The sequence below is a fragment of the Megalobrama amblycephala genome, linkage group LG4, assembly GCF_018812025.1.
Source record: "Megalobrama amblycephala isolate DHTTF-2021 linkage group LG4, ASM1881202v1, whole genome shotgun sequence".
Lineage (NCBI taxonomy): Eukaryota > Metazoa > Chordata > Actinopteri > Cypriniformes > Xenocyprididae > Megalobrama > Megalobrama amblycephala.
The window spans coordinates 28,360,665-28,373,973 of record NC_063047.1 but is presented as its reverse complement, the minus strand read 5'-3'; the positions used below and the strand labels follow the sequence as shown (position 1 = coordinate 28,373,973).

The following is a 13,309-nucleotide window of genomic DNA, read 5'->3' as shown; positions in this document are numbered from 1 at the left end:
TGAAATACTGTATTAATGCTGTTGTGTCTCATGGAACAGCGACACTAATGAAGTGGACATCCCACTGAACACACGTGTGGGCACCAAACGCTTCATGGCTCCTGAAGTTCTGGACGAGACTCTGAACAGGAACCATTTTCAGTCCTACATCATGGCAGACATATACAGCTTTGGCCTCATACTGTGGGAGATCGCCCGCCGATGTGTGTCTGGAGGTACAGATCTGCCTACCTTAAAATATTTCAGTGAAGTACAATTCCATATTTCATGTAAAGGCCTTTGCACACTGAGTCCGAAATTTTGCATGCGTTTTTTCGTATTCGCAATCCTAAAAATTCGTCACGCACAGAGACCTTGCACACTGAGTCCGATGCGTATTAATGAATCCGTTGCGTAAAAAAAATCGCAAAACAATACAAAATGAAGTCTTCAAGCAGCAGTGAGCACGATTAGTTGTATCCTCTCTTCTTATTAAAAAGAGAAAAAGAAAGAGGAAATATTGGGTCCGTTCAATCCCGAGATTGCATAGAGAGAAAGGAGAATTCACCTCATCAAGGAGCTGCGGGATTATCCGAGCATTTCAAAGATTACTTCAGGATGTCAGTGGCTCTGTTTGATGCTTTACTACAGGCACAATCTGTCTTTATATTCGGTCTCTTTGTATTCCTCACGTTGTTTGTCATTCAGTGCTGCTGTTTTGTGCTGTAGACGACGTGGATCAACTTGTCAGACGGCATTCTGGATTTTTGCATTCGCGTACGGTGGCTCTGAATTGTCAAAACGTCTCTCAAAATGCGTGCCACGGATGTGAAAAACGCAGAAAATCGAACCTGATCCGAATATTTTTTTGACGGACGAAAGTTTCGGAGGCAGTGTGCAAACGCAGTTGACATAACGTGAGGTCGAATTTATTTTTTAACGTGTGAAAGTTTCGCATGCGAATTTCGGACTCAGTGTGCAATGACCTTAAGAGTCAAATTTGTCTCAGTTGTTTCTCCTTAGTGAATGTGGATATAGTTAAGATAATTTTGTCTTGGTAAAAACATTAAAAACGTATCCACTTGTGATTTTAATGAGATCTCATTCATGTCTGTGTATTGATTGTTTTTTTGGATAATTCTGCAGGTATCGTAGAGGAATATCAGCTGCCGTATCACGATCACGTTCCTAATGACCCATCGTACGAAGACATGCGAGAGGTCATCTGCATCAAGAGAATACGGCCGTCTTTCCCCAACCGCTGGAGCAGTGATGAGGTAAAACACTAATCTACTCACTCTTCACACTGATTTGTGACCAAGGGTCTTAAGGGTCAGTTTTTTGAAATTTAGAATTATACATAATTTATTCATGAAAGCTGAATAAATAAGCTTTCCATTGATGTATGGTTTGTTATGATCGGACAATATGTGGCCGAGATACGACTACTGTATGTGAAAATCTGGAATCTAAGGGTGCAAAAAAATCTAAATATTGAGAAAATCGCCTTTAAAGTTGTCCAAATGAAGACCTTAGCAATGCATATCCACTCACAAAAATGAATTTTTGATATATTTATGATAGGAAATTTACAAAATGTCTTCATGGAACATGATTTTTACTTAATATCCTAATGATTTTTGGCATAAAAGAAAAATCTATAATTTTGACCAATACAATGCATTGTTGGCTATTGCTACAAATATACCTGTGCGACTTATGACTGGTTTTGTGGTCCACGGTCACATATTTTAAAGGTTAGTTCACCTAAAAATGAAAATTCTGTCATTAATTACTCACCCTCATGTCGTCCCAAACCCGTAAGACACATATTGATCTTCAGAACACAAATAAAGATCTTTTTGATGAAATCGGAGCCATTTCTGTCCCTCCATTGACAGCTACGCAACTGACACTTTGACGCTTCAAAAAGTTCATAAAGAGATCGTAAAACTAATCTATATGAATTGAGTGGGTTGGCTTTTTATATGATGAACAGGTTGAATTTAGGTTTTATTCACGTATAAACATTGATCAACTCACACATCGGTTGTGGTAAACGGAAGCTCAAGCATGTTTGAGAACCAATGAGGTTTGTTTTCTCATGTGTCAAGCAAGTACATTTGAGCTTCTGTTTATGATTGCTGATCAATGTTTATATGTGAATAAAGGCGGGAAAGAGAGCTCAATTCTGAACGAGCGTGCCGTTTTCTGTGCTCACACACAGACGCACATGAACACCGAATTCTGTTCTTTTCCGCATCTTGAACAGATACATGATGTCAAAATGCATGCGAGTACCTTCTTAAACACAGTTGCTTTGCTTATGGCTCAAGTGAAGGTAAACAATTAAGAAAACAGATGTGTAATGGTATTGTGGATCCGTGCATTCGGTCTTAAAGTGACAGCAGCCTAACATTCCTGCTGCTTCCTGTGTCATGAATGTTAATAAAAAAAAAAACAATAATAAAAAATAATTTTTTTCAAATAAATAGAGCTATTCAAGCTATCTGGTGTTTTTTTTTTTTTTTTTTTTTTTCCCTTCGTCTTTCTTTTTCATATCACAATATATATTGCAGAAAAACAGAATATCGCAATGTCAGTTTTTTTTTCCAATATTGTGCAGAAGCACTGTTGTTTTAACACTTTTAACACACGTGTTTGATTTCAGTGTCTCAGACAGATGGGGAAGCTCATGACGGAGTGTTGGGCTCATAACCCCGCCTCTCGGCTCACCGCTCTTCGCATTAAAAAGACGCTGGCCAAGATGTCAGAGTCCCAGGACATTAAAGTCTGAGAACAACCCAACAGCAGCACTGACACTAACACCGAAGCCACCACCTGCGACGGCCCGCCGTGGGTTCAGACGGTAAATTTTGCCATCCGAGAGCACTCGCCAATGGCGAAAGACGCCAGAGGTCTTCTGTGGTCGGAGCTCATGGCGGCACCTCTGAGGCCAGAGATACAGCCCTGTGAAATGTGACGTTGAAAAGACTGCTGGCCGCTGTCGTAATGCTCGATGGACGAGGACCTGGCCAATGGGACGAAGCAGGATCTCATGGAGCGAGATGTCCGCTGTCCATTATAAACACTTGGGTTTTAGCTCATGACTCCCTTGAGAGAACCGCAAAGTTTTCTCCTTTCACAATCTGTTCAGCTCGTACTTGACGATGATTTTTGCTCATGTTTGGAGCGTGCAACAAGTGTGATGGTTGAAATTAAAGTCATAAGAGCTGCGGTTTCCCTCCTTTTTGGTAGGCTGTGCCTTATTTATTGTGTAAATAGCTGAAAATGAGAGTGAAGAATCAATGTACTTGAATAAATGTTCTAATAACACTGAATTTTTTTTTTTCCCGTTTTTTCCGTAAGGTCTTTTCAAGTCACCTTTATTTCTATAGCGCTTTATACAATACAGATTGTTTCAAAGCAGCTTTACAGTGATAAACGGGAAAATAATGATCAATGATGCAAACACAATTCAATTCTGCTATAAAGCGTCTCTAAAAAAGACAATATTGTCATCATCCAGCTGAAGTACTTAGACTTTGTGAAAAACGCTTCACATTTCCGAATGGGCAACACATTTGACTGGATTCAGAAAACCAGCAAAAATATTTGTGTAAATTGTTTGTAAAATCATTCTTACATAACACCATGCTTGCATTGTAAACTGTCAGGTTTTCAGCGTTTGCTCATTCTTTTCAAATATAAATACCTCTATAAAAGGACGGGGATTGGCTTTTTGAAGTGAATATATGTTTAAATACATATTGTATTTATGAATATCCATTTTTAAAAGTTCATGAAAAGTTCAAGTGAAAATGACAGAGTTGATTATCCATGTTATCCAAGCATAACAACCAATCACAAACTTGCTTATTTAATTAGTAAGATATTCGGAATCCTTACATTTTTATGATTCATAATTGTATTAAGCTACTCTGAATTAATCACTTGGTTAATAGAACAATACGAACTAATAATTATATATAACTATTTTTTATTTAGATTTTATCTTTAAACTCTGTTTATGAAAAGTATATTTAAGCTTCTTAAAGTATCAATTTCAATGTTAAAGAAGGCAGGAACTTCAGATGAGTATATGGTAAATCCTAATTATTACAAAACATTCATAATCAAGACATAAGTAAAAAATTATGACATGGCATAATTAATAAGAGATAAAAAGTTGAAACTTTGACAAATCCTAAAAAAGTTATAATAAAAAAAAGTTGAAAAATTAAAAAAGTTGAAATATGACTGTCAAAATTGAGTTATAATGAGATATAAAGTTCAAATTATGATGACGTAATAATGACGAAACTAACATAGTAAGACAATTATGGCAAAAAGTAGAAATTATGACAAAAGTTGAAATTGAAAAAGTTAAAATTATTACATATTAATGTAAAAAAAATTGAATTGTCTGATGAATATATATATAAAAAATATGGTGTGTGTATATATGTACACAAAATAAAACTTATAACCCCCCCCCCCCCCCAAAGCTTTTTAGGAAAAATTCATAAAAAAGACAGAAATCCTCTTCATAGAATCAAAGCGTTCTTTTGGTTACCATGGTAAATGTTTGTTAGGACAGTCATGTTTACGATTATTCAAGGTCAAAGTAAAAAAAAAAAAAAAAAACATAAATCATATGCAAGTAATCTAAAGTAAAACTAGGTAAAACTAAAATAAAACAAAGGCACTTTCAGCATTGATTAAAAATATAATTTATTTAAAAAATCCTTTACATACATTTTATACAGCGGACATATTAGCATTTTTTTGATTGCTATTTTAATGAAGCTTTATTCTATGGATTCAGTTCTCTCTGTACACGCAAGTCATAACAATGCACATTTGCCAGCGGTTCTGTCATCGCCCTATACAGAAGCAAACGTTGCATAGTTGGCACAGCATTTACGCCAGACAGAAGCACTCGATGCACTGCTGCTCTTCTGCCTTATATAAGGGCTTTTCTGCTGCCTTGTTTTGCTCATTAATTTGGCTTTTATTTTCCGCACAGATCCTCGCCTCTTTTGGAGACTTCGTGGATTGTGGGAAATGGCAGTTCGTTAGAGGCTTTTACATGTCGGTGGGGTGGCAGCGGCTGCAGGCAGTGAGACTGCAGACAGATCACAAATAATGAGCCCTGTGTTTCACATCACTGCGAGCACATTTACAAGCACACCAACACTCACGTCTACTGTGACCAATTTATGCACAAACATTTATGCATAAAATACGCCAGCTGCTTTGCAAAGCGGTTGCATAGACCATCATTAACTGTAAACTGTCTGTTACGGCTGTAAACGCATTTAAGATCTGTGAGTCTAACTTTAGGTCTTTCTAAAGACTTCTGTGATTTCCGTTTGCAAATGGGTGTTTAAGATTTCGAGTTCATTTGAAATCAGAACAACCCGGTGCACTCTCTTAATACATGATCCTGCTCATAATGTATGGAAGCCCATCGCTGACACAGAAGAGAAAAAAATCATGAAATATGTCAATAAAACGCATAATTACAGCAAAGATGTCAAAATTATGATGGTCTAATTATGTGATAGAAAGTTTGAATTTTGACAAAACAAAGTTATAATAAAAGAAAAAAAGAAATTATAGCATTAAAAAAGATTAAATATGATAAAATTATAAGTCATAATGAGATAAAAATGTAAAATTGAGACCAAAAGTAGAAAAAAATGATTAAAAAAAAGTTGAAATTGAAAAAAGTAAGAAATTATGAGATAAAAAGTTGGAATTTTAACAAGTTATAATAAAAGAAAAAGGAGAAAAAAATATGACAGTCGCACTTATAAGTCATAATGAGATAAAAATGTAAAATGATGACAAAAAAGTTATAATTATGACAAAAAGTAGAAAATATTACATACAATTTGAAATTCAAAAAAGTTGGAGTTTTGACAAAACATAAAAAAGATAATAAAATAAAAAATGTAACATTAAAACATTTTAAATATTTTTTTGTTTTAAATAAAAAAAAAAAGTTGAAATTATGATAAAATATCAATTTCAAATTTTGTATCATTTTGAAAAATAAATAAAATATATAAAAGAAGAAAAATAGAAATTATGACACTAAAAAGTTTAAATATGATAGTCAAGACTCATGAGATAAAAAGTCAAAATTATGATAAAGCATAATTATGAAATGTTAACAAAATATTATCATAAAGTTATAATAAAAGAAAAAAATAATAAAAAATTTGAAATGACAGTCAAAATTATAACAGTCATAATGAGATTCAAAGCTAAAATTGTGACATAAAAAGTCATAATTATGACACAAGCACAAATTATAATAGTAAGCCATAATTATGGCAAATATGTATGATACTTTTGACTATCATAAAAGAAAATGAAGAAAAATAGAATATTAAAAAAGTTAAAATATGACAGTCAAAATTCTAAGAATCAATTTTAAAAGAAAAATTCTTTTGACTTTTTTGTCATAATTGTGATTTACTGAACCATTTTTTTTCTTATGTGTCAGAAATGGGCTTCCATATTATGGCAAATGATACATGCAAAATTATTTCTAAGAAAATAAAAGTTCTCAGAATCTTCCATCAGAATGTAAAAACTTGCTCCGCCCCTGAAACCTCTGACATCATCAGAGCCCACCCCCTGCCTCCGAGACGTTACTTTCATAATGTCACAAGTTAATGTGCATGTAAATATGATCAGAGAAACTCTCTACAGCAACACAAGCAAATATATTCCCTAGAAACTTTTTCAGTCATGTATTTAGGATCTTATTTCTATATAGTTTAAGTTCCTGGGTGAAGGAGTGACACAGGAGCGACATCTTTAATATTCACCAGAAACAATCATTCCACCGTACTGGCAGTGTTCATAGGTCCTGCTGCTCCAACCAAACCATGAAAATTAAATCTCCTATAATGTTTTTTTCTTTATCCTGACCAGCTTCTGCAACTAACAGAACATTTTCTATTTCTGACTCATCCACACATCTTCATATTAATCTGTGATTGCGTCATATTATACAGTATTTTGACTTTGAGTGTGGACAAAAAATGACTTGGGCTTACAAAAATTTACAGCAACACTTCAAGCCTTTATGTATAATGCATTATGAAGGTATCCATAATATATCTTTTCATAAATAATTATAACCAAAGTTAAAATGCATTATACTATTTTCAAATTCCTTGTTACATCTGGAATTGGTTGTTTGTCATGTGATTTAATGCATTATACTGTCTATATTCATGAGAACATACAGTGCATTATGAGGCATAATTAATGCATTAAAAATCCATTTATACAGTGTTGGGTGTAATTCATTACTAAGTAATTAATTACTTTACCTTGATGAAGTAAAGTAAGGGATTACTTTTAACTGCCTGTGATTTAATTACAGTTACTTCTGATGTAATTGCATTAAATACTGTATAATAGACTATAGGACAATTCTACATTAAACGATAGTGGATTTAACATCAAAATGTATGTTTTTAATGTAACCTTCTCCTTTCAGTCAGTTCAAGAATAATTTATGCAATTTTATATTATGTAGGCCTATTTGAAAGAACTCAAAGAGCAGTTTCATGTCTAGTAATGAATGACTTGTTACCCAACACTGCTTTTATAATGCATCATATATAAAGGCTTTAAGTAAAGTGTTACTAAATTTAGCATAACCACACTTCCAACAAAAGTTACTACAGTTGCTACAATAAACCTGTGGTAACTTGCTATTGGCCTTCAAGGTCATAAAAAGAAATTAAAATGAAAGACTCTGAACGATTGATATTATTTCATTACAATAATAGCCCCTTTCACACATACGGTGTTTACTGGTAAATTACTTTTAAGAGATCATGTGTGAACAGGACCTTTTCAAAAACATCAGTTCTGGCAATTTACCAGTATGAGGAGTTGTAACATTGCCAGTAAATTACCGTTGTGATGCTGTGTGTGAACAAGAAATGAAGATTACAGGTAAGAGCGTGTGCGAGGTCCAAACGTGCTGACGCAAGAGTCTGCTTTGAGCCAATCATAAAGTTCTCATGGATATGATGCTTACACCTGTCACTCAGAAGAAAAAAAAAAGAAGTCAAAATAAACAGAAATGAAAGCGCTTCTCCTCGTGCGGACTCAAGTTCAAGCTAAGAAAATGAGTGTAGCCAGACTTTTAACTGACACATGAAGATAGTGAGGCAGTCGAGTGGATAGAATCTGGCCGGATGTCATCTGCTTTACAGTGGTAGTTTAAACCATGGTGATGAATTATTTGGCCAAGAGGCTGAACGTATATAATGAATAATAAAGGTCCTAGAACCGAACCCTGGGGAGCTCCCTGTTTGAGTGAGACAATGGGAGATTTGGAATTGGAATTGAGCCTGGGAAAGGCGCTATATATACTACGTCAAACGTTTGGAAACATTACTATTTTGAATGTTTTTGAATGAAGTCTCATGCTCATTAAGGCTGCATTTATTTCATAATAAATACAGAAAAAAAACAAGAATATTGTGAAATATTATTACAATTTAAAATTATGGTTTTCTATTTTAATATACTTTAAAATATAATTTATTCCAGTGATCAAAGCTGAATTTTCAGCATCATTACTCCAGTCTTCAGTGTCACATGATCCTTCAGAAATCACTCTAATACACTGATTTATTATCATCAATGTTGGAAACAGTTGTTGCTGCTTAATATTATTTTATAACCCTTTCAGGATTCTTTGATGAATAAAAAGTAAAAAAAAAATATCAGCATTTATTTAAAATATAAATCTTTTGTTACAATATACACTACCATTCAAAAGTTTGGGGTCAGTATTTATTTATTTTATTTTTTTTGAAAGAAATGAATACTTTTATTCAGCACCGATGTGTTAAATTGATAAAAAGTGATAGTAAAGATTTATATTGTTAGAAAAGATTTACATTTTGACTAAATGCTGTTCTTTTTAACCTTTTATTCATCAATGAATCCTGAAAAAAGTATCACAGGTTCCAAAAAAATATTAAGCAACACATTGATAATAACTGAGATTACTGAAGGATCATGTGACACTGAAGACTAGAGTATTGATGCTGAAATTCAGCTTTGCATCACAGAAATAAATGATATTTTAAAGTATATTAAAATAGAAAACCATAATTTTAAATTGTAATAATATTTCACAATATTATTGTTTTTTCTGTATTTATTATTAAATAAGTATAGAGACTTCGTTCAAAAACATTCAAAATAGTAATGTTTCCACACTTTTGACTGGTAGTGTAAATTAAACATATTATTATTATTATTATTATTATTATTATTATTATTATTAAGACAACAGCGTGTACAGATCATTTCTGATGACTGACATCACATAATCTAAAGGTATTTTATATAGTTCACATTTTGGGGATAGTTCACCCCAAAATGAAAATGATCGCATGATTTACTCACCCTCAAGCCATCTTAGGTGTATATGACTATCTTCAAGCTTGATAATGGGACGTTGTATTTTGAAGCCCAAAAAATATAGTTACTATAGTTTATAAAGTTTTAAATATGGATATTTTTCTTGGATATTTAAACCCATCACTTTGCTTCAGAAGGCCTTTATTAACCCCTCGGAACCATGTGGATTACCTTTATGATGGACGGATGCACTTTTTTGGGCTTCAAAATACAACGCCCCATTCACAACCATTATCAAGCTTGGAAAAGCCAGGATATATTTTAATATAACTCCGACTGTGTTTGTCTGAAAGAAGATAGTCAAGTAGTAATTTGAGTTACATAATCAGATTACTTTTTCAAATAAGTAGTAAAGTAACACACTTTTTCATTTTACAACAAAATATCTAAGTTACCATGCATTTACTCATCTCACTTCCACGAAAACATTCAGTATTCCTCAAAATGAATAAAAAAACTCAGAATTTTACCCAAACCTGTAATAATTAACTATAATAAATTACACAATACTTTATGTATTTAATTTTACAATATTAACCAATGTCTTTGCTGCTGACCTTCAATGATCCAATTCAACCACACTAATAAGAAAAAATGACTTTAGATTAGAAATAAGAGTGTTGAACTTCTTTCTCCTGTATCCTATTGTTCTTTAATCCAGAACGGCAGCACAGCTGAAGTTTGAGCTGCGCCCTCTACTGTACAGGAGTAAATATACATTTCCTTCAGCCTGAGGCTTATAGAGTACCTCAAAGATGACGTGTTTTTGAAGGCGTCATCATGACAAACAGGACATTTGGACAGCATTTCTCATAAAAAATTGGATAAGTATTCATACCATAGACTGTAAAAAAAGATGGACGACGCGACGCCGCTTCCTTCCATTGTATTGAACTGAAGCCAAAACGGACGCTGATGGGCGTTACGCAAAAAGTCACAAAAAAAAAAGAAAAAAAGAAAAGTTTGGAACCTGGGCATGCGCAGAAAGACTCGTCAGTGCAGTCGCGGTATCAAACTTCCGCCCAGACTACTGCGTCATCATTGATGTATTTTAAATAGGCTATATAAAATATACGTAATTTAAAATTCTACCTATAAAATAATAGGCTATTCTGTTTCTAGAGCAATAATATTTTTGAAGCAGCAAATTCAGTAGATAAACTCAATATAATATGCCACTAGAAAACAACTCTAAAATGTCAGAAACGGTCGTGCCATTTTAAATAAAGGTTTAAACTAACGTTACAGGATATCGATTGCTGTAGACAGTGCTCTATAATTAATTACAGTAGGCTATCATTAGTTTTATCCTGCTAATTATTATTTTATACCCATAAAAATAATTATAACTGCCAGATAACGATCACCTGCTTTTTTCCGTCATGGCTAACGTTAGGCGTGTTATCTTAACTAATAACGTTTATTAATTAGCTTATGAAGCCCACATTTAACGTTACCGAGAAAAGCTCAGATATCCGTCAGATCCTGTAGGTCAGTTAGTTCAGTTTACTGCTGAACAGCTCATTTTGTCGGTGTGAAATAACACAGAAATTGAAAATTAATAGTTAGTTATTTATCTTCAATCTCCCCTCGAAGCCCCGACAGTCCTCAGACGAGCTGTCAATCAACTGTGAATCACGATGACACGCCCCGTTTCTATAGCACCAAATTGCTAGCTAAAATCAAACTTATCACAAAAACGAACAATTGAATATAAATCAGCGTGATAGGGCCTTACAATTTGCCAAAAACTGAACTTTTTTGTTGTTATTAAAAAACAAATAAGCAAGCCCAGCCGAGGTGAGAAAAAGTAACGCAAAAGTATGTAACGCAATATTGTAACGCATTACTTAAGTAATTTTCCCCAACACTGGTCATATACACTGAGAATGGCTTGAGGGTGCATAATTCATGGCATAATTTTCATTTTCAGTTGACGTTGCTTGTGTGAACAGCATATTTGTGTATTTACCGGTAAAGTCATTCTGGTAATTTACTGGGATTGCTGTGTGAAAGGGGCTGTTGTATCCATCACATTCTGGCAGAAACTATAGTCACCACCACAGGAAGTTTATTTTTATAAGGGATCAATTGTCTCTTTTTAAAATAATGCATATAGTAGAGTGAAATGCATAAATGTTGACACGAAACATCGATGCACAACAGAAACAGCCCATGCAGAACGCGGGAATTCATTAACGCAGCAGTGAAGATCATTACAGTGTGACGTAACATCGCATACCAGAAAATCAAACAGCAACTTCTGACATGATCCTCAAATCCCTGCAAGTGCTCATGTGCACTTTTGTTCAACAAAGCAACACGTATTTTACGTCTTCGGATACCTGCGTTACAAAAATAATACAATTCAAATCAGATCTGAACGTTAACCGGATTTTAAAGGCCACTTTAAGGTACTCTGTAGACACACTAAATACTGTATTCAGGTCTCAAAATATTATATTACATGAGCATTTCTTGTTTCTGCAATCACTAGATGGCACCACAAATTTCTGTAAAAACGATGACCGAAGGAGACGAGAAGATGACGTGGGAGATTTTTGCGCAAACACACACGGGGACCCTGCGCGTGCAAACTGGGAGGGTTTAAGAGATTTTGGTTGACTGAAATGTCTTGACCCTGTTCCTGGTTCACCTTTGACCCCCAGCCCTGCATTCAACCCCAATTCGGCAAGCATCCGCGTACATGGACAGCAGTACGGCACGTTTCCATGGAAACTGAATAAGATGCTGCACCGAGCCGGTGTTAAAGGTCGTGGACTCTCCTCCGTACCGCAGATGCTTTGACTTTGTCTCGAGTTTGATCGTGGTTTCAGCTCGACGAGAGTGGCAACACAACTTGAGCTCAGTTATCCTCTGCTCAGACGTCACCGCCGACGTAAGGGTCATTGTTCCTTCGCCATGGCAGCGATGCTGTTGTCATGACGACCCATCTCCTCCAGAACCGTGGCGAGCTGGTTGAGGTTGCCGTGTGGGAAGTGTTGAGCTTCCCAGAGGTCCAGAATCACACCGGTAGGACTCGTCTTAGTCGCAAAGTAGTTCAGATACCTGTAGGGCGGGTGAGATGAGAGAGACACTTAGAGGTGGGCGGCATGAGCGCAACAAATCATGATATAACTATCTGTGCTAGAAGTTTTGATTTGATTTTAATGTGGTAAGTTTTTTATTTATTTACTTATTAATTTTTATACAAAATCCTGACTTTCTTTTTTTATTTGGAACTTGGGCACAAACCAAAAGATCAGACTATTCCTAAATGGCAATTTAATGCATTCAATGAGTGTGATTAATTCTTTCAAAATAACACAATAAAAAGTGATTTATCAATGACATGGAAATAAAACACATTATTTTGACTTCTAAAGCAACTTAATCAGGCATATGATCAGCTACAGAGACACAAAAGAAGGAAAACCTATTTTTCCCTCAAGTCAGTATGACTATACAATAATAATAAAAAAAACTATATATATATATATATATATATATATATATATATTTATTTATTTATTTATTTATTTATTTATTTAAATAACTAATTCAGAAATATAAAACACAATTATTTAATAATAGCAATAATGATTATTATTAATTAAAAATTTCTTTATTATATAAATGACAAACATTATTATTATTATTAAACATATATTTTATTTTATTATTTAAATCAGAAACATTTAATCAATAAAGAAATGTACTACTAGTGCGATAATACTACTGCACTAACAATTAAAAAAATTAATAATAATAATTTATAGAGCAAAATTTTAATTTATCATTAATATTTAATATATATGTATATGTATATATATATATATATATATATATATACAAT

The 13,309-nt window shown here is 33.8% G+C and overlaps 2 protein-coding genes across 5 annotated transcripts in view; one reads left to right on the top strand and one right to left on the bottom strand.

Moving 5' to 3' along the window:
• Nucleotides 1-3,320, top strand: part of bmpr1ba (bone morphogenetic protein receptor, type IBa) — a 70,676-nt gene extending 67,356 nt beyond the window's left edge. For all 3 annotated transcript variants that reach the window (XM_048188689.1, XM_048188688.1, XM_048188687.1), the window contains 3 exons: nt 40-215; nt 1,126-1,256; nt 2,651-3,320. In XM_048188689.1, the coding sequence (XP_048044646.1) occupies nt 40-215; nt 1,126-1,256; nt 2,651-2,776 (433 nt within the window). In that variant the 3' untranslated portion in view covers nt 2,777-3,320. The remainder of the gene's footprint in view (nt 1-39; nt 216-1,125; nt 1,257-2,650) is intronic.
• Nucleotides 3,321-11,509: 8,189 nt separating this feature from the next.
• The window catches only part of unc5ca (unc-5 netrin receptor Ca), a 190,691-nt gene continuing 188,891 nt past the window's right edge, over nt 11,510-13,309 (bottom strand). For both annotated transcript variants that reach the window (XM_048188685.1, XM_048188686.1), the window contains one exon: nt 11,510-12,522. In XM_048188685.1, coding sequence (XP_048044642.1) covers nt 12,360-12,522 — 163 coding nt within the window. In that variant the 3' untranslated portion in view covers nt 11,510-12,359. The remainder of the gene's footprint in view (nt 12,523-13,309) is intronic.